General features: G+C 42.5%; 1 protein-coding gene across 1 annotated transcript in view; it reads left to right on the forward strand.

The window, feature by feature from the left end:
• Nucleotides 1–20,492, forward strand: part of cacna1ba (calcium channel, voltage-dependent, N type, alpha 1B subunit, a) — a gene marked incomplete at both ends in the record, with an annotated part of 174,332 nt that overhangs the window by 123,767 nt on the left and 30,073 nt on the right. Inside the window, 12 exons of the mRNA XM_083644732.1 lie at nucleotides 1,673–1,769; nucleotides 2,863–3,023; nucleotides 5,474–5,608; nucleotides 9,249–9,450; nucleotides 10,341–10,505; nucleotides 10,668–10,778; nucleotides 11,753–11,836; nucleotides 13,650–13,766; nucleotides 13,945–14,010; nucleotides 14,165–14,256; nucleotides 16,882–17,032; nucleotides 19,371–19,498. Coding sequence (XP_083500858.1) covers nucleotides 1,673–1,769; nucleotides 2,863–3,023; nucleotides 5,474–5,608; nucleotides 9,249–9,450; nucleotides 10,341–10,505; nucleotides 10,668–10,778; nucleotides 11,753–11,836; nucleotides 13,650–13,766; nucleotides 13,945–14,010; nucleotides 14,165–14,256; nucleotides 16,882–17,032; nucleotides 19,371–19,498 — 1,509 coding nt within the window. The remainder of the gene's footprint in view (nucleotides 1–1,672; nucleotides 1,770–2,862; nucleotides 3,024–5,473; nucleotides 5,609–9,248; nucleotides 9,451–10,340; nucleotides 10,506–10,667; nucleotides 10,779–11,752; nucleotides 11,837–13,649; nucleotides 13,767–13,944; nucleotides 14,011–14,164; nucleotides 14,257–16,881; nucleotides 17,033–19,370; nucleotides 19,499–20,492) is intronic.

Raw genomic sequence — 20,492 nt, forward strand, 5'->3', positions numbered from 1 at the left:
CCGCCATTGGTGTATGAATGGGTGAATGTAGACTATCTACTCATTGTAAAGCGCTTTGGATAAAAGCGCTATATAAATGCAGACCATTTACCATTTGACCATTTACCATCATGGAGAGCCTACAGTATACTGCCTGAACAACAATGTGCAGCATAATGAGAAGTTCTACCAATACTTCCAGGTAGCTCTATGCTTACCATGCAGCATACTGCAATGCTCATGAAATCAGTTTAAACATACAATGTTAAATAATTTAAAAGAAAAATATGTTTACTATGGTTCTTACTCTTTGATACTACAGTGGCAGAGGTGGAATTTCTAAATAATGTACACAAGTGAAAGGACTGTTACGTGGCTAAAATTTGACAACTAGAAGCAAATTTACTGGTCTAAGTAGCTCATTTAAAATTTACCCAGAATAAAACTTACTTTAAAAAACAGATATTTGTTACATAATCATTCCTATGCAGTTAAAAAGGACAAGACGTAATGCATGACTCAACACAATAGGACGAATCAGCATGACATCACGACCACCCAGAAATGCAGACCCCTGCAGCAGTTAACAAGTGTCAGTTGTGCCAAACAAACGTTAATATCTCAAAAACTATATATCATATCGCTTATATTTTGACATTCTGAGTCAGAGCAGAAGTAGTTCAAGAGTCTGATGTATAATATATGCATGTCGTGGTAAAGTTGTGTGAACTGTCAAAGTTTTTAAAATAGTAAACAGCACAGCTGGCTAGAGTTAGTTGCTCAAGCTCAGGCTCCATAGGGTCCCATTGCCGTCTCCTCCCAGTGACGCCGTTTGTTTACCAAAATGCTGATCGGCTGATCCCTCACATATACATTAGTATACGATTGGCCAGTTTCTGATGCAATGCTTATTGAAGGCCTGCAAGATTTATATACGCCCTAATGGATGTGAATGTTGTGAGATACAATACGTCAATAGTACAAGTAAAATTCCTAAAAACTTAAAAATGTTTCTCTAAAGTACAGGTAAACCAAAAAGCTAGCCTATTATAGCAACAAGAGCAATTGTAATCATTACTGGTACCATACCATTGTTAGAGTCTACAATAGTGGGTAAAGTCATGGATTGTCATATGGATTGCTCTGTGACTATTCTACCGAACATATTCCAAGGGAACTTTTCAGTAGCTAGGTTTCCAACTGTTTTTGGCAAATTATGATGTATTATATTGGAAAAGCTGAATGTGGAAATGACAAAATGAAAGATGAAATTTCCTCAATATCACTAAAAAGTGTGTATGCTTGTATATTGCTTGAAGTGGATTATAAAGACATTATGTGATAAATAGAACTGCATAAATAGAAACATTGTCAAATTAATAATTATGTAGTCTTGATATAATTGTCTTATAATTGGATTCAATTTTGTTGCAAAACTAGCCTGGCCCCAGGCTCCTGACTCCCGCCCACTCTTCAGATGTCGAGTGATTCAGCGAGTAGTGTGAAAAGTCACTTGATAGTTGGATAGAAACATAGCAACTGTCACAAACAGTTGGATCTTATATCAAAGTCTAGGTGGAAAACAAATGCATCCTAAATTACAGTTCAAAATGTATTATTTAAAGATTTTTGAATGCTCTGCAGATGACATTGAGTAATTTTTTTCTAAGATCTAACTGGTTGCTTTTCACAGGGGCACCAAAGGCAAAGACATAAGCACCATCAAGTCTCTGAGGGTTCTCAGAGTCCTGCGGCCTCTCAAGACTATCAAGCGTCTGCCAAAACTCAAGGTTCTGCCTGACGTCCACCACACAACAGCACTACACTTTTTTGTTTGATTTTGAGTTCATTTAATCACGGCAGCGGGTGGTGGGGCTTTGCACCAATGAAGCGGCAAACTGCTTTTAAAAGGAAGGAACAGTTGATTTGATTGGCTGACTGACGACAGCCCCCACCACACCCACACCTACTGACTTTTAATCCCACCCTAGCCTGGGTAAACCCAGCCTCCACGTGACCTGCTCTCAGACCTGTTCTCAGTCACTACAGTAGTGACTGAGAACTCTGAGAGCAGGTCACGTGGGGGCTGGGTTTACCTAGGCTAATCCCACCCTGCCTTGCGCCTTTGACTGCACTTTGTGCCATGCACCATTGTTTAATGAAAATAGAGCCTGTATGAGTGTCTTTTTCATGGGAGACTGGGACAAGAAAGCTGCATCGAGAGTGGCCTCAGACTGTGCTCACAACATGGAGCATCCAGGTTATACCTAAAACAAATAAGCCCTGCCATTGGCCTTTTCAGTCAGAGCTACCATTGAGTGTATAAAATATGGACAGCCCCAAAAGCGAAGCCAAAACATCTCGATCGCCCCCATGTGGCTGGTCCCAGTATAGAGAGCCAAAGTGGACGTCACTTCCTGCCTTTCTCTGGGCACCAGCGTCTGAAGGAATAGAATGGTTGTGAAGGGAGCGATACACTACCTTTTTGATCCCGTTTGAATTGTGCCACGGGAGTACACGTGTCATGTTTGTCAATGTAAAAGATAACTGTTGCAATCTGCAAAAACTCTGAGCTAGCAACCTACACACTGAAAATGGCACCTTTTACATACTCAACATATGTTTTTGCTGTTTTTTGTGAGGTGTTTTCTTTTGCGGGGATTTAGCCTTTTGGTTCCACCAAGTTCCTTCCCGGCGCTATTTCACAAGGACATCGTCCCTCCGCTTAGCGCCACCCAAGACGATTGGGTCGAGTTATGCATTACTTCTTGTCCTTTTATTTCAGTTAATGAAAAAAAAAATCACATCTAGTTTTCGTTATTTTGTTAGTTTTCATTAATGATAATAACCTTGGTGTGTGTATGTGTGTGTGCTGGTCCTCAGGCGGTGTTTGACTGCGTCGTCAACTCGTTGAAGAACGTGCTGAACATCCTCATCGTCTACATCCTCTTCATGTTCATCTTTGCCGTCATTGCTGTTCAGCTCTTCAAGGGAAAGTTCTTCTACTGCACTGATGAGTCCAAGGGCCTGGAAAAGGACTGCAGGTCGGTCTACTATCCCCCCACTTCATGAGGTCTTACCTCAGTCTCTTGTATCTTGTTAAACTGGTTAAAACTACCCCTATGCCCCACCCAGGTACCCCTACTGGCCTAACCCTTCTCACCTGTCCTATTTCTTTGCACAACCTCACTGATAGTGTTTCCCATATGTGATCGTCATCCAGTCCACTATGTGTCTTACCTACATCTTTCCTTAAACAGGTAACAGGTGATATTGATCCTAGCCTTCTGGTTATTGTGAATAGCTCCCTCATATCTGGCTGTGTTCCTCATTGTTTTATGCTCTATGTTCTATTATTCAGCCATTATTTTTTCTTTAATAATAATAATAACAGTCGAGACCCATCAGGCCATCACCTCAACATTTTAGACCTATTTCTAAGGTTCCCTTTGTATCTAGATAAAGTTGCATCTAACCATCTCCTCGATGCAGTGGGGGAAATTATATTTTTTTTTTTATCATTTTCAATCAGGCTTTTGTTTTGGGGAATGCTCTATATTATTTCTGCTCGATTTGAGTGCAGCCTTCTTTACCATTGATCATGGGATCCTCCTTGACAGACAGGTGTGCATCTCAGGGACCCAGGGTTTGCATGATACCTATCAAGCAGAAAATGTATAGTCTCAATTAGTGACTGTCTGATGTTGTGCTCCATTAACATGTGGAGTTTCCTCAAGGGTCTATACTTGCCCAGATTCTGTTTTCTCTCTACATACTCTATAGGTCATATTATTTGTTGTTTTGATGGTGTCTGTTACCACTGCTATGCTGATGATACACAGCTTTATCTCTCATCGCAGCCAAAGACCTCAACTAATTGAAAACTCTTCATGACTGCAGCAAGGCTCTTGACTAAAGCAAGTCGCAGGTCGCACATCACCCCAATAATGGCCCATAACGTTGTCGCTAAACTTAAACGTGGCTTGAGACGAGTCAGTTGTGAACAATCCCCCCCCCCCCCCACACACACACACACACACACACACACACACACACACACACACACACACAGACAGACACACACACACACACACACACACACACACACACACACACATACACACATACACACACACACACACACACACACACACACACACACACACACACACACAGCTAGCTAACTTAGCACAGCAACTGATGTTAATATGCAACTACTGGCCAGCGGCCACTACTAATGCTGTTTTTTACTAGATAGGTTAGCTAGTATGCAAATCGGAAATGTTTATGAGAAGATGTGGTAACACTTTATACTGTAATAACCATCATTAATACATGGTGAAGTGATTAATTAAACGTTAGTTCAACTTTAGTTAATAGTTATGTTGCGGTTAACAAACAATGAAATTATATTAACCATTTACAAAGTATTATAAACCTCAGCAACTTTATAGCCATCCAAATAATGTTTATAGCCTCCTCTGTCCCCCTGTGCCACCTCTGTCCCCTGACAAGAGTCGTTGTATAAAGGAGTGAAGCTATGGAGAGAGTGAACTGCAAACTCCCCTTAAAAAACAAACAAGGTTTAGTCTGAGGTCGACTTTCGGTGGCAGTTTTCCTGCATGGCTTGCTGCTTTTTAGAAAACTGTGAAGACAATTACTTAAAGTCCCTGGAAACCAGAAATAATTTTTTATTATTTAGCATTTTGAGTTCATCACATCACAGGAACCTATGTTAATAAGCCACCAGCCAAATTTGAACGATGATGAACGTCGCAAAGTATATAAATTTAGGTTTGTCAGTCATGACAAAAGTCATGAGAATCAATTAGATTGTAGACTGTCTTTTCTCCCGCTGACTGTGTGGGCGTGTCCCGTGTGTGTGCATGGAGGACTGCAGGTCTCCTCCGAGAGAGAGAGCGAGAGAGAGAGGGAGGGAAACGGAGAGAGAGAGAGAAGGAGAGAGAGAGAGAGAGAGAAGGAAAGAGAGATGGAGTGTGTGTGTGTGTGTGTGTGTGTGTGTGTGTGTGTTCGCTCGTTGCTCGGCGCATACTGACAGAGAGGAAGAGAGACTCTGCCGCTGCGAGTGCACAGCGCTACTGTGTGTGTGTGTGTGTGCGCGTGTGTGTGATTCGATTAAATCTTATGACGTGATAAGATCATTCATTTTAGCACCGCACGCACCGCTCTCTTCAATGAGGAAGTGGAAATCCAGACCTTGTAGAAAAGTGGCGATTTTGGGGGTTTGGGTTGAAACTAATGTCTCCTACTTTCTGAGGCACACAATTACTCATATAAGACCCTAAATGTAATAGTTAGAAGGTTTTTGTGGATTTTAGTTTCCAGGGACTTTAAGCTTATCAGAGAGGCAGCCCAAAGCAAAGCTGCTCCATTTCATGTTGTTCGTTTTATCAAAATGTTATATGTATAATATCATAGTCCTTGCATTCTTCATTCCAAGTTCCTATTCTTCTACTCTTTCTAATTAATCCAGAGGGCAGTTCCTGGACTACAAAGATGAAGTGGCCGCCATGCCGAGGGAGTGGAAGAAATATGAGTTCCACTATGACAACGTGCTGTGGGCCTTCCTCACCCTCTTCACCGTGTCCACTGGGGAGGGCTGGCCAACGTAAGGACAGCTATTGGCCTATCCCAGACCAGCATAGATAATAATTACAGTCTATCCATGAAAGTCAATTATATACAGCTCACGTCTCATAACCCGAAGGGCCAGGCGTGTGTGGCCTAGCATGGGGGTTGCTTTTGCTGTTAAAGTCGAGCTGAACCCAAAAATTACTTTTCTTTTATTTTACCGTAGTTCAAATACCTGGGTATGCAGTGCACCTATTTAATAATGTATGCAAACGGACAAAAAGTGACTTTATGCCTCTCTCTGATCTCTTTACTCCTGGGTTCCTGGAGAGTCTCCCATTCAAATTAGCAAAGGGCCGCCTCACCTATCTTGGCTTGACCATACCCAGAGATCCTAAGCTAATATTTAAGTTGAATTTTAGGGATTTTGTTTCAAAACTTAAACAATGTATAGAAAGCTGGAAAATCCTCCCTTTATCCATGATTGGTCGTATAAACTCAATTAAGATGGTTTCACTTCCCAGGTTCCTTTATTTGTGTCAAAGCCTCCCCATTTTTCTTACATCGGCTTTCTTCAAAGAGCTGGACTCCATAATTCTGTCCTATATTTGGAATTATAAGAACCATAGAATTTCTAAAATTCATCTGCAAAAACCTAAGTCGGCAGGGGGGCTGGCCTTACCAGTGTTTAAGCACTATTACTGGGCTGCCAATGTTAGGGCTCTGATGTTTTGGCGACAAGGAACTGCTGGCAATTTAACTCCCGGGGCCCCTCTGTGGCTACAAATGGAGGCTGGCTCTATCGCCAGGTCCTCATTGCCAGCCATGTTGTTTTCTAAGCTAGAGGAGCCTGGGACTTTGAAAGGTTTGAGTTTTGTTGTGAAAAACTCTGTCAGAATTCTGAATCAGGTTAAGAAAGTTTTGAATGTACCAGATGTTTCTGTTCACACACCAATCTGTTTTAATCATTCTTTTTTGCCCTCATGGTCAGATAGAATTTGCCATGCCTGGAGTGAAAAGGGGCTGGTCTCCATCAGTGACCTGTATATTGATGGCCAATTTGCATCCTTTGATCTTCTGAAGAGAGCATTTGAGTTGCCCCAAACGCATCTTTATAGATATATACAAGTTAGACATTATGTCCGATCCAAGATTCGCAATTTTGACATTCTCCCAGACGAACATGTTTTTTTTGAGGTTTTGTTAAGCCCTCCCAACTCCAGGCATCTTATTTCTAAGTTTGTGTGTTTGTTCGACGATTGCATTAAGGCCCCCACCGAGAGGATCAAAGAGGCGTGGCAGGAGGAACTTGGTGTGGATCTGTCTGAAATCATATGGGACAGGAGTCTGTCTGTGGTCCAGCTCTGTTCAATTAATAGTAGACATCAACTTATCCAATTTAAAGTTGCTCACCGTCTTCATTACTCCAAGCATAGGTTACACAAGATATATCCTTCGGTCTCACCACTATGTGATAGGTGTCGGGTGTCGGAGGGCACACTGTCCCATGCTTTTTGGTTTTGCCCTTCACTATCAGGATTCTGGGCCAAAATATTTGACTGGTACTCTAAGGCCTACAAAATAACCCTCCAACTGGAGGCGGAACTCGCCATCTTTGGCTGCTCGGAGTCCTCTTTGCTCCTCCCAACGGCCGTGCAGCAATCTCTGACACAGGGAATGACAGTTGCCAAGAAACTAATTTTGAAGGAATGGAAGTCCTCCTCTCCACCTTCTTTTCAGCTGTGGCTGACAGACATGATCTCAGTTATACGTATGGAGAGACTCAGATTCCAGAGGTCAAATTCTCTAAGGAAATTTTCCGTTATTTGGGACCCGTTCCTGACCTATTTTGATCAGGCTAAAAGCGGTATTTGAGTTTCTTTGGGATCCTTTGCACAGTATATATATATATATATATATATATATTTTTTTTTTATCGATTTGTAAGCACATTTTGACATTTTGTAGCATTGTAATGTTGAATGTATGTATATATGTTTTTTCTTTTCTTTTTTCCTGTTCTTGTTTTGTTTTCTTTATGTTCTGAAAAAGTAAAATAAAATATATAAAAAAAAAAAAAAAAAAAAAAAAATGTATGCAAACAAAATCACAACAATCTAATTTCTTTAGTTTTTCCACACTTTTTCACATCAAAATTTCATTTTTCAAGATTTAATTGATAACAGTAATGTACAGTTTGCTGACGTCACCTAGTACTATCAAATTTCTACCCCATTTCAACCAATCATATCACGACAATTTTCTCTTCCAAATGAAGTAGAAAATGGCGCCTAGTGCCTGTCATCTGGCAGAATTCCTATCCCATAAACTAACTACTAACTTGGCCAATTGTTAGAAACATAAACAAAAAACAAAAACTATAATCTCTAAGAATGCAAAGAAATGTAGGCTAACTGGCTCATTAAAACGCGCATTCCAGGGATATCGTATTTACAGCAGCGATAATGGCGCGCGCATCCGAGAGCTTGGTTGTCAGGGGTCGCACTTCGGAGATTCCAGGCCGACGTGCTGCACTCTCCGCTCGGCAACACGAAGGCAGCTGGCTGCCTGCGGCTCGCTGAGCTCCACTCCTCCCGTCAAAAGGCTCTTCCCGAGGGGAGCGCCACAACACACTGAATCCCACTCGATTTAGAGGCGGAACACGCCAGGATTGGCCAAAGCCCAATCCAGTCCCCAGAATTGTCAAATAAAATCATCGACATGATACTATGACCCGCCTCTCAACCTGTCATCTTAGACAAACTATGTTTTCAGTCTGAAACTGACTCATTATGCACGTGATGAACAGGTTCAGTTCGACTTTAAGACTATTAGCTCTGTTAATGACAATAAGCCTTCATATTTCCAATGCTGATTGTTAATCTTATGCCTGTTAAATATTCACAAAAGACTATTGATTGTCAATCTCTGCTTTTGGGCAAAGGAATCATGGGTTTAGTTGTATAGATCATAGTCTATCTTTTTTTGACAATTTAAATATTGGATCTATTCTAGGGATACAAAAAAAAATTACGATATCCGATATGCCAATATTTTTCAACTCTTTTTTCCCCCCACCTAATTTCAGAGAACATTCTCTCCTGTAGTGGAATTAACACATTATTATGCCTACTCTTATCGTGATGGCCCACTGGCAGATGCAGATCTAAATACAATGCTTTTCCAAATGTACCGGTACATGTTCACTGGGCAAAATAAGAAAACTACTTCAAATTAGGTTATCTAAAACATGCCATATTTTATTTATTTATGCAGGCATCAAGCATTTGGGCATAGCATCATTTTATCAGCCTGTCATATCGGCAGAAATGTTTGTTTCTGGCCTATGCCGATATTTCATTTTAAAGCCTTCATAGGGACGATACAGATGACGTGCTGATATGATCGTGCATCCCTCGTCTATTCACATAATGCTGTTGAAGATATTGCTTTGTCACTGGTTAAATAGCATTTTAACATTCTAAAGTTGATGCTTTACAGAATAGATTGGGACTTTAACGTTATTGTTGGTTACTCCAGGTACTGCAGTTTTACTACTGTTCACCGTTAAGATAGTCTTACAATCATACAACAATTAACAACATTATTATGAAAGATCACATACTATTTATTCCACTGCTAAACTGTTGTATCGTATTGTGCACCTCTCCTGCCAGTGTCTTGAAGCACTCTGTGGATGCCACCTTCGAAGACCAGGGTCCCAGTCCAGGCTACCGGATAGAGATCGCCATCTTCTACGTGGTCTACTTTGTAGTCTTCCCTTTTTTCTTTGTCAACATTTTCGTTGCTCTGATCATCATCACCTTTCAGGAGCAGGGAGACAAGGCTATGTCCGAATGCAGCTTGGAGAAGAACGAGGTAGAGCAGAAGAAATTGCAATTAACAATGAGTTTTATTTAATAAGTTAAAGCTCTTGATTAGATCTGTCTGATAGCTGGAGTGCTTCTGTAGCATCTAAAATAATGTTGTTTTGTAAGCTAAGTCTTATCTTAGATAGCTAGATAGCAAAAGTCTATTTTTATGTCACCTCATTCTCTTCATTTGCTCTCTGTGGGGCTAGACTCAGCAGAAATAACACTCAGCAGTCCCAACATAAGCACTTCATTCAGTCATTTATTCTAGCCATCAAGGTACATGCATACCATCCGAGTACTGTACTTGAGCCAGTTTCATTTATGACTATTAACATTATTATTAATTACAGCCTTTTGGCAGTTGGGACAACCACAAATGTAGAAGTCGACATGGCTAGCTTCATGTCCGGCTAACGAAAATACAGTAAAGGTCTCAATATGTACCTCTGTGTATGTATTGCCCAGTTCAACGGTTGTGAAGCAGTCTTCTCCTTCAAACGGGAGCTATTTGGTGTGTGGATCCTTCTTTTCAACAGTTCAACTGTGTAACACTGAAAAGTTAAAAAGAGCCTATTGTTTTCCTGGCATGGAAAAAATATAGGAAATTTTACGTATCCTGAAAGTCTTTCAAGGAAATTTGTTCATAATCATCATGAATCATGATGGTTGATCTAGTTAACTTTGATGAAATAATAAACCCAAAGCACCACTTCCCTGATTACAAATGTCCTAATTCACATTGAAGCCAAAACAAGACTTGGTACATCTGAACAGAGATGCTGTCAATTATTGGTTATGGAAAATTGCACTAGAAGTCATGGGATTTAATGAGATAAAATGGGTCTATGCATACATTCATCCATCCAATCAAGATTGTGTTTGCCTTTGTTGCAGAGGGCTTGCATTGACTTTTCCATTAACGCCAAGCCTCTGACTCGCTACATGCCGGAGAACACCCAGTCATTCCAGTATAGGATGTGGAAGTTTGTGGTCTCAGCTCCCTTTGAGTACTCAATCATGATCATGATCGCCGTCAACACCGTAGTTCTCATGATGAAGGTAAGGACTTGCCAGATCTTTCCTACCATCATAATGATGTGCGTTCCTAATTCTTACAGCCTCTGAGTTGTTGTAGGTGTTGTAGTCGTGGCTTTTCTTTGTCCGTTCAGTCATGGTTCAGCCAACTCCAAGTAAAAAATGTCTCTTTCCCACGTCTTCCAGTTCCATGGTGCTCCGGACTCCTACGAGGCGATGCTCAAGAACCTCAACATTGTCTTCACCGCCCTCTTCTCTCTGGAGTGTATCCTGAAGATCATCGCTTTCGGTCCACTGGTGGGTACCAGGGTTCCCACGGTCATGGAAAACCTGGAAAATTCTAAATCTCATTTTCCAGGCATGGAAAAGTCATGGAATTAGTAAAATCCTTGAAGGTTTTGGAAAAGTCATGGAATTTTTGTGTGTAATAAAATGAATTGTTACAGTAATCTCCTGTGGATAACCATCCTAGCATCATGTAATGTAACATAACAGCAAATGTATTTTCTGTAGCTGTTGAAACATACAGTACAGTGTTGATGCGTGACAACGTTTTAGTTACTATCACGTACATTTCTTTGCTTCATGTTCACTCGCCGTTATCAGTGGTCCATGCACCACGGTCAAGTTAGTTTTAAGTTAGATATTTGACAGACATTCACTCCAGATCCAGAAAAATGATTGAAAAATTATACTATATTGATGTAGAACACTTAATGAAAAACATTGTGGTATTTACTATACAGTCCACATCGGAGACACCTCTTCATATTGGATTTTAGTGCTTATATATATATATCTTTTATAAATATTTATATGGAAGATTCACAAAAAAACTTTTTTCAATATATTCCATGTGACACGGTGACTCCAAATCATTACCAGAAATTATTACTACACTGGACAAATAGGACACACCTCTTTATATTGGATTTTAGTGCTTTTTCTATTTTTATTTTTTTTATAAATTCATGTTTTTTCCCCAATAGCTTCCATGTAATGTGATGCAGTGACTCTAAAGCACTAAAATCCGATCCAATATAAAGAGGTGTGTCCTATTGGCCCAATGTAGTAATCATTTCTGGTATTGATTCAGAGTCACCGCCTCAAATTACATGGGAATTCTATTATGGATCCTTGAGAAGTCATGGGAAAGTTTTTGAAACTTTATCCATGAAAATGTGTGGGAACCCTCAGGTACAATTTTGATGACAAGATGTTAATGCACTGAATAATTAATAACTCATTTTGAATCCGGCTCCCCTGCCCAGAACTACCTGAAGGACGCCTGGAACGTGTTTGACTTTGTGACAGTACTGGGGAGCATCACTGACATCCTGGTCACTGAAATCAATGTAAGAACACACACACACACACACACACGCACACGCACACACACACACACACACACACACACACCCTCATGTCCGCGAGGCTGAACGCATTGGATCCATCCTACTTTGATAATGAGCTAGGGCTAGTGACAGCGATACACAAAGCAGCCTGTACAGCGCGCTTTGTGCAGACATGCTAACTAGCCGTATCAGCAAAGACAACAAGAGAGCCTGATAACTTAGACAAGGAGAGAGGGGGAAGCTGGGAGAGACTCTCAGACGTTGCGTTGATATAGCATCGATCTATCCCCCAGGACTGATGTAGGATCTGAGGATGGACGGCTTCTTTGAATGCAGGCTTATCTTATTATGCTGTAGAAGCAGGGCAACATGCTGTTGTGCTCTTTGTTCGCACACCGAAGGTGTCAAGCTGCCACGCAGGGTGCTGGCACAGCCATCGGGAGCAATTTGGGGTTCAGTGTCTTTCCCAAGGGCACTTTGACATGTGGACTGGAGGAGCCGAGGATTGAACCACCGACCTTCTGATTAGTGGACGACCCGCTCTACCTCCTGAGCCACAGCCGCCTCATTAGCCAGTATATATTTGTGCAAGAATAGAAATTGAAGTTCTTTTGATCTCTTTTTTTACGACTCATTGAAGCCTCTCTCTCCCTTTAATTGTTGTCTATATGAGCTTCTGTAAAGCCTGCTAGTTCTCAGTATAGAAACTTCTCAGTGTTTTGACAGTACGGTAATTAAGCTTGGTCCATCTCTCAACCTATGCTGTGTTGTTGGGTCCTTGAATTTGACGGAATTGGGCCTGGAAAGTCCTTGAAAAGTCCTTAAATTTGTGTGGGAACCCTGTTTCATAGTGCAGCTATAACATACACATGTGACATATTTGTTTTTGTTTAATCAGTCTACATTGTGCAATATGACTGTTACTGTTTCTCGCCTCTCCTGCCTTCTTTCTTCCCTCCTTCCTCTGCTCTCCTCTGCTCTGCTCTTCTCTCTCTTTCTCCGTCTCTCATTCACACTCTCTCTCTCTCTCTCTCTGTCTCTCTGTCTCTTTCCTGCTCTCTGCTTTGTCATCTTGTTGATTGTCCTCACCGGTGTTACCATTCTCTGGTCCAAAACATCACTAGACCACGGTGAGTGAATTTCCATTGTGATTCTCTGCTTTTAATGTGCACATTAAGTTATTTGCCGTATACTGCTCTCTAGAGCTGTTTCTTAATATGTGAATCAGGACCCAAAGGCCATCCTACTATCTTGGGTCCAGATTGTGTTTGCATATGATTTAGCTGGATTACATTTACACCTGACTATAACAACATGCATCTCCGGTATACTAATGCACTGAAATCTGATGTTGTTGTCCCTTGCCAAAATGCAGACAGTTGTGCATGTCACGTTCTCTTGTAATAGTTACTGTACATCCGGTAAAATTGACAGTAAATATCTTGTCTTGCTCGTTCTCCATTCACGAGGATTTTGACAATCCATTTTTGACAAGAATGTTTATTATCCAAGTTACTTGACCTGTGTTTGACTTGTATGCAGTTTCCATTGTACATAGTTACTATATGTGGATTAGATGTCTTGCATTCACAAACACTCTCTCACACACATTAGTGAGGTCAAATGCTGGTTTTGGTGAGTGGGATCAGATTACAATCCAAAGGCAATCACCCAAGATGCATGACATTGCGATGGCATAGATAAGTGGCAGCCAATCCAGTGACTGACATTTGAAATAATGAAATGCTGATAAGGGGTATTTATTAGTAATGGATAAGCGTTGCTGATTGGTCAATGCTTGGTGTGCTAACAGGACAGGCTGTTGAACCTGAGCTTCCTGAGGCTGTTCAGAGCCGCTCGGCTCATCAAGCTGCTGAGGCAGGGCTACACCATCCGCATACTGCTGTGGACCTTCGTCCAGTCCTTCAAGGTACTCACACAGTCACAGTCACACGCACACGCACACACACACACACACACATACACACACACACACACACAAATACACACACACACACACACGCACACACACACACACCCTGGGCTGGAGTGATTCTTTCTGAATATGAATAATTAAGTGTGTTTTGGTTTCCTGTTGTTCCCTTCAGGCCCTGCCCTACGTCTGCCTGCTGATTGCGATGTTGTTCTTCATCTATGCTATCATTGGGATGCAGGTGGGTGATGCCTCTCTACTTTGGTCACATAGGATGCAGTAATCCTACAGTGGTGCACCTTCAAATGGAACGGTGTGAAAATAGAAAGCAAACATTGATTGCACATTAATTAGACAATAAGCCTCCCTTTACCTCATTGTGTCTCCTCCCCTAGGTGTTTGGCAACATTGAAATGAATGAGGACACGGAAATCAATCACCACAACAACTTCCGCACTTTCCTCCAGGCTCTCATGCTGCTCTTCAGGTACAGACACTGGGCACATAGGGTCACTTTCCTCCAGGCTCTCATGCTGCTCTTCAGGTACAGACACTGGGCACATAGGGTCACTTTCCTCCAGGCTCTCATGCTGCTCTTCAGGTACTATACAGGCACTGGGCACATAGGGTCACTTTCCTCCAGGCTTTCATACTGCTCTTCAGGTACAGACACTGGGCACATAGGGTCACTTTCCTCCAGGCTCTCATGCTGCTCTTCAGGTACAGACACTGGGCACATAGGGTCACTTTCCTCCAGGCTCTCATGTTGCTCTTCAGGTACAGACACTGGGCACATAGGGTCACTTTCCTCTAGGCTCTCATGCTGCTCTTCAGGTACAGACACTGGGCACATAGGGTAACTTTCCTCCAGGCTCTCATGCTGCTCTTCAGGTACAGACACTGGGCACATACTTACTTTCCTTCAGGCTCTCATGCTGCTCTTCAGGTACAGGCACTGGGCACATAGGGTCACTTTCCTCCAGGCTCTCATGCTGCTCTTCAGGTACAGGCACTGGGCACATAGGGTCACTTTCCTCCAGGCTCTCATGCTGCTCTTCAGGTACAGGCACTGGGCACATAGGGTCACTTTCTTCCAGGCTCTCATACTGCTCTTCAGCTACAGACACTGGGCACATAGGGTCACTTTCCTCCAGGCTCTCATACTGCTCTTCAGGTACAGACACTGGGCACATAGGGTCACTCTCCTCCAGGCTCTCATGCTGCTCTTCAGGTACAGGCACTGGGCACATATGGTCACAGCGGCCAAATCCAGTTTCCCATCAAAAACCGTCATCATTCATCATCATCATTGAAGTTTGTTGTAAATTAATTGCTCATTCTATCCCGATGATGTCACCTTTAATTTGATCCCTTCCTGCATCTTAGTATGCTAAATAGCTGAAGGAATAGAATTGAGTTTTTACGTATGCACCCATATCACCACCCACTGGATACTCTCAGATTTAGAACAAGAAGCACAACCTGTTCGATTGCCCCAGACGACAATATCTTCATGTAGTCTCTCACCCTATCACTTCACATCAGTCTCTTACACTGCATTCACATCTGGCTATGTCTAACTGGTCTCTATGGCCGTGACCATACCAGCTAACATTAGTAACTACTAGCTAACTTTCTATTTAATAGGAAAGTGAATACATTGTGAAAGAAATTCCTACAAAAATGTGTTACTGTAGCTAACTTGATTGATTGGTCACCTAATTGAACAAATCATACATTTTTCTGCCTTGAGAAGATGTTTCAATAAGAAAAACTATCTGCGCATGTGGTCATCATTGAAGCATGAGAAGCTGTCCAAAACACTCTTGAGATATGTAGCTTGGGGTGGGGGGGAGGGATGAAACGATAACCGGTTTTAATGATAACCATGATACAATTCCTTATGATAACCGTACGTTTTGAAAAACATGGTAAATACTGTCCATCAACCAAAGTTGGCCACTGTCTCTGAGATGCAGATGCGCAGCGCAGCCTTGGAGAAATTATTTCAGTGAGTGTATCAATTCTTTTTGGGTCTGAGTTTTCAATATAAAACTTGGTGAAATGATTTCTGTGAGTGTATTAGTACTTTTTGAAAATTTTCAGCACATTTGAACAATAACGTGATAATACTGATAACCGTGATTATTTTGGTCACTATAATCGTGATACAGTATGAAATTTTCATATCGTTTCGGGGGGGCAATATCATACCTTTCATTTGCTGCATCGCTCTGCCCACAATATTAATCTATTTATTGTTTTCTACACAGTGAACATCACTCCATTGTCACCACTTTTATGATTTTCAAAGTGTAAATGCATTTTTTTTAACACAATCTCAGAAAGCGCTTCAAAATTAATAAAAGTGATCCTCAGTTGTGAAGATTATCTTGAGATTATCTTGATGAACACAAACTTCACTGTTTCATAAACTTGTGTTAACCACAGACCTTATTTCATGTATTTAACCAAAATTCGCATGCAAAAATCCCATTGACTTTTACACGTAAGAACCAAGAAGTGCAGGGACTTCTGGGTAAGCCTACAAAAATATGTCATCCCTGCGGTACTCATCACACTATTCGTCACAATCTTCCATTGCAGAGTTAACGTCAGTTGAAGGATTTGCAGAACAGAACACAAAATGGGGAAAAAGAATCTTGTGTGTGAGTGAGTGATAGCTCCACTCATGATACACAGTAAGCAGCTTTGATTTTGGATGTTGCCTGCTTCTCACAGATATGAAGCCCTTGTGGCACACTTGGAGATTCATTCAACTTCATTCCACATGACAGAGCATGATAAACATCTGTGTAAGTGCTGCAAACAAGTATACTATTATTATTATTATTTCACTTGTGGTGAAAACCGTGACAACTTGGTAGTGAATGCTGAAAACCGGGACAGTCTATGTTTCCCAAGAGATATCTGTTGTGACTCGCGACATCCATCCTGAAACCGGGATAGTCCTGGACATACTGAGACGTCTGGTCACCCTATGTTAGGAAGAACTGAAGACTTCTATGGCTGCCAGAGGGCATGTTATGTCACCTGTAAGCCCTCTAGTGGCTTAGCTAATGTATTGCGTCTGTCTGTCTATCTGTATCAGGAGCGCGACTGGCGAAGCGTGGCATGAAATCATGTTATCGTGTTTGAGTCGACGAGCCTGCGACGAGAGATCAGGATCCCAGGGGAAGGAGTGCGGGAGCGATTTTGCCTACTTCTACTTTGTCTCCTTTATCTTCCTCTGCTCCTTTCTGGTCAGTGCTACACACACCCATGCGCACACACACACACACACACACACACACACACACACATACACACACACACACACACACACACACACACACACACACACACACACACACACACACACACACACACACACACACACACACACACACACACACACTGGTCAGTACAGGTCTGCTACAATACAACATGATTTCACCCTTTCTGGTCAGTGCTACAGTACAACATGATTTAACCCTTTCTGGTCAGTGCTACAGTATAATTAAGCAATATAGCATGAGAGCTAGTGTGTTGTGGCAAATATATCCCGCTGATCAGTTGTTATCCCACGAGGCCGCAGGCCGAGTGGGATAACAACTGATCAGCGGGATATATGCCACAACACACGCTGCTCGAGTGCTATATTGCTTTTATAAAACGGTTTCCAAGTATGATAATATAAATATAATAATAATACTATAAGTCCGACTGGCATGGTATTCTGATAGAGTCAGTTGAAACACTACTGTAAGGCGGGACCTCTAGCAAGAAGATAGACATGCGGGTGATTTGATTGGATCGTTCTGGAGACTGAAGTTGATATTGGCCAATCCTGGCGCTTGCTGAGAAGCTGAGAGCTTTCTGGAAACCCCGACACCAACTAACGTTACGGGGTTAAATGCGGGGTTAACAGCCTTTTTTTTGCAAAGAAGACATTAGCCCGCATCTATTCTTGTACAAAACATAATTTTCTGCGAAGTATTAGTAAAGTTATAAGCGAAGATCGATTCACAAGGATCTGACAGCTGTCTCCGCCATTTGTTTTTTTTGAGGTAACCAAAGGCTTTTAGTAAGAGAGTTGCCATGGCAACCAATAACCCATGGCCATGGGGTTATTGGAGTGGGTTATTGGATTTATACAATGGCTGTGAACCAATCAGATTGCTTGATTTGAGAGAGCCGTTTTATAAATCATGTTATACTGTAGCACTGACCAGAAAGGGTGAAATCATGTTGTACTGTAGCACTGACCAGAAAGGGTTAAATCATGTTATAAAACGGCTCTCTCAAATCAAGCAATCTGATTGGTTCACAGCCATTGTATAATTCCAGTAACCGAGTTCAATAACCCATGGCCATGGGTTATTGGTTGCCATGGCAACTCTCTTACTAAAAGGCAGCGCTGCGCTCGAGCCAAACAGCTTTCTCCTGATCTGCTGTATGGAGGGTCACTAGTCCTTCAAGTCTTTGTACAATGAGTCATTATGGACGCATGATGGCGCAACTCTCTTACTAAAAGTACCTAAAAAACAAAATGGCGGAGACAGCTTTCAGATCCTTGTGAATCGATCTTCGCTTATAACTTTACTAATACTTCGCAGAAAATGATGTTTTGTACAAGAATAGACGCGGGCTAATGTCTTAACCCCTCTCTCGTGCGCCCTCACTCTTAACCCCGCATTTCTAAATAAGACGTAACGTTACTTGGTGTCGGCATACGGCTCTGGTGTCGGGCTTTGCAAAAAGCTCTCAGCTTCTCAGCAAGCGCCAGGATTGGCCAATGTCGACTTCAGTCTCCAGAACGATCCAATCAAATCACCCGCACGTCTATCTTCTTGCTAGAGGTCCCGCCTTACAGTAGTGTTTCAACTGACTCTATCAGACCATGCCAGTCGGACTTATAGTATTATTATTATTATATTATTATACTTGGAAACCGTTTTATAAAAGCAATATAGCACTCGAGCTGCGTGGTGTTGTGGAATATATCCCGCTGATAAGCTGTTATCCCACGAGGCCGCAGGCCGAGTGGGATAACAGCTTATCAGCGGGATATATTCTCCACAACACACTTGCTCTCATGCTATATTGCTTAATTAACCGTGCCCCTGTAACAGTTGGCATGTGAATTATTAGTCAAAACACTCACTCAGTCACTCACATTTATACAGTGTATGGTCACTCAGTCATGGGCGTTTAGTGAGCTTAGTGGGAAAAGGGGCCATAACTAGGGATAGGGAGGTGGTAGAGAGTCAGTATTCGAGGAGTGGGTAGGATAATGCTTAGGGTTATATGGGTGGTGTTGAGGGGGGCAGGGGAAGGGGGCCATAGGGATAAGAAGGTGGTAGAGAGTTGGGATTCGAGGGGTGGCTACGGGGATGTGGGTGGTGGTGATGGGGGACGAGGGGAAAGGGCTTTGCACCTGTTATATGATTGACAGTCGCTTGACACTGTCTGGATCGTCCTCGTGTGGTAAACCCTCGTCCATCTGGTACTCCACAATGATGAAGAAAAGCATGCTTTGCGACTGTCATTTGGCCTACAGTATCTCTGGACTAAACTCACCCCGTGTCTCTGTTCCAGATGTTGAACCTGTTTGTGGCTGTCATCATGGACAACTTTGAGTATCTTACCAGAGACTCCTCTATCCTGGGGCCTCATCACCTCGATGAGTTCATCCGGGTGTGGGCTGAGTACGACCCGGCTGCGTGGTATGTTCATGCCTCCTCCTGGGTAGCTGGGCCTCGGAGAATAGTACTGTATACAAAGTAAAGGGAATAGACGCCCCCTAACCTTATCCCCCTCTGTCCCGTTTGGGACTATGGTGACTGAACGGGGCCTTGTACAGAGGCCTCGCTCTTACACACTGTTGTTGTACAGTATGCAGTCAGCCCACTGATGATCATTGTTCTTTTGAAGCTGTCCTGAACGTGTTTATTTATGTGCTTGTTCTTTTTCACAGCGGACGGATGTCCTATAAGGATATGTACAATTTGTTACGCATTATCTCGCCCCCCCTTGGCTTAGGAAAGAACTGCCCTAATAGGGTAGCATACAAGGTTTGCAACCACCAGACATCTCCGTCACTATAGGGTGCTTTGTTGTACCTCTATTGCCAAGAGACTTTGAACTTGAATGGCTGTGCACCAATGAACTCGCCTCTCTACACGAGCACCCGCCCCTCCAGACTGACTGGCTTTGGTTGATGCCGGCGTGGAAACAAAGCTTTCAAAGCCACCGCATTGTCCCCGACATGCCGCCTGCCATGCCTACTTTCCACATCCGCCTCTTATGTTGAGACGTTCCCGTTTCTCAGACCCATCCAAATGTTGAGTCATGAAAGACAATTGATCGCTGCATTCAGATGGTGAAAGCATCTGAATCAGATCAAAGGGCCTTACGAGGCTTGTGTTTCCGACCCCGTCTTTTCTGGGAAGTCGTCCGCCAGAGGAAAGGAAGGCTATGAGTGAAAAACCCCAAAGAAAAGCTAGGGCTGGCCTCTGAAAGCTTTGTCTCCGTGCAACCTGGTTGAAACACCAGTGGGATGTCTGCAAGCATGCCATGGCAGACATCCACCCCGTTACGATGCTGTCATTTCTCTCTCCCCCTCCCCATCAGCATCCTGTGTGTTGGGTCAACCCCACCTATCCCCTCTCTCTCTCCTCCCTCCTCCCCCGTACCACCAAAACTCACTCTCTACCATCA

This window comes from Poromitra crassiceps, assembly GCF_964638095.1.
Source record: "Poromitra crassiceps genome assembly, chromosome: 10".
NCBI classification, from domain to species: Eukaryota; Metazoa; Chordata; class Actinopteri; order Beryciformes; family Melamphaidae; genus Poromitra; species Poromitra crassiceps.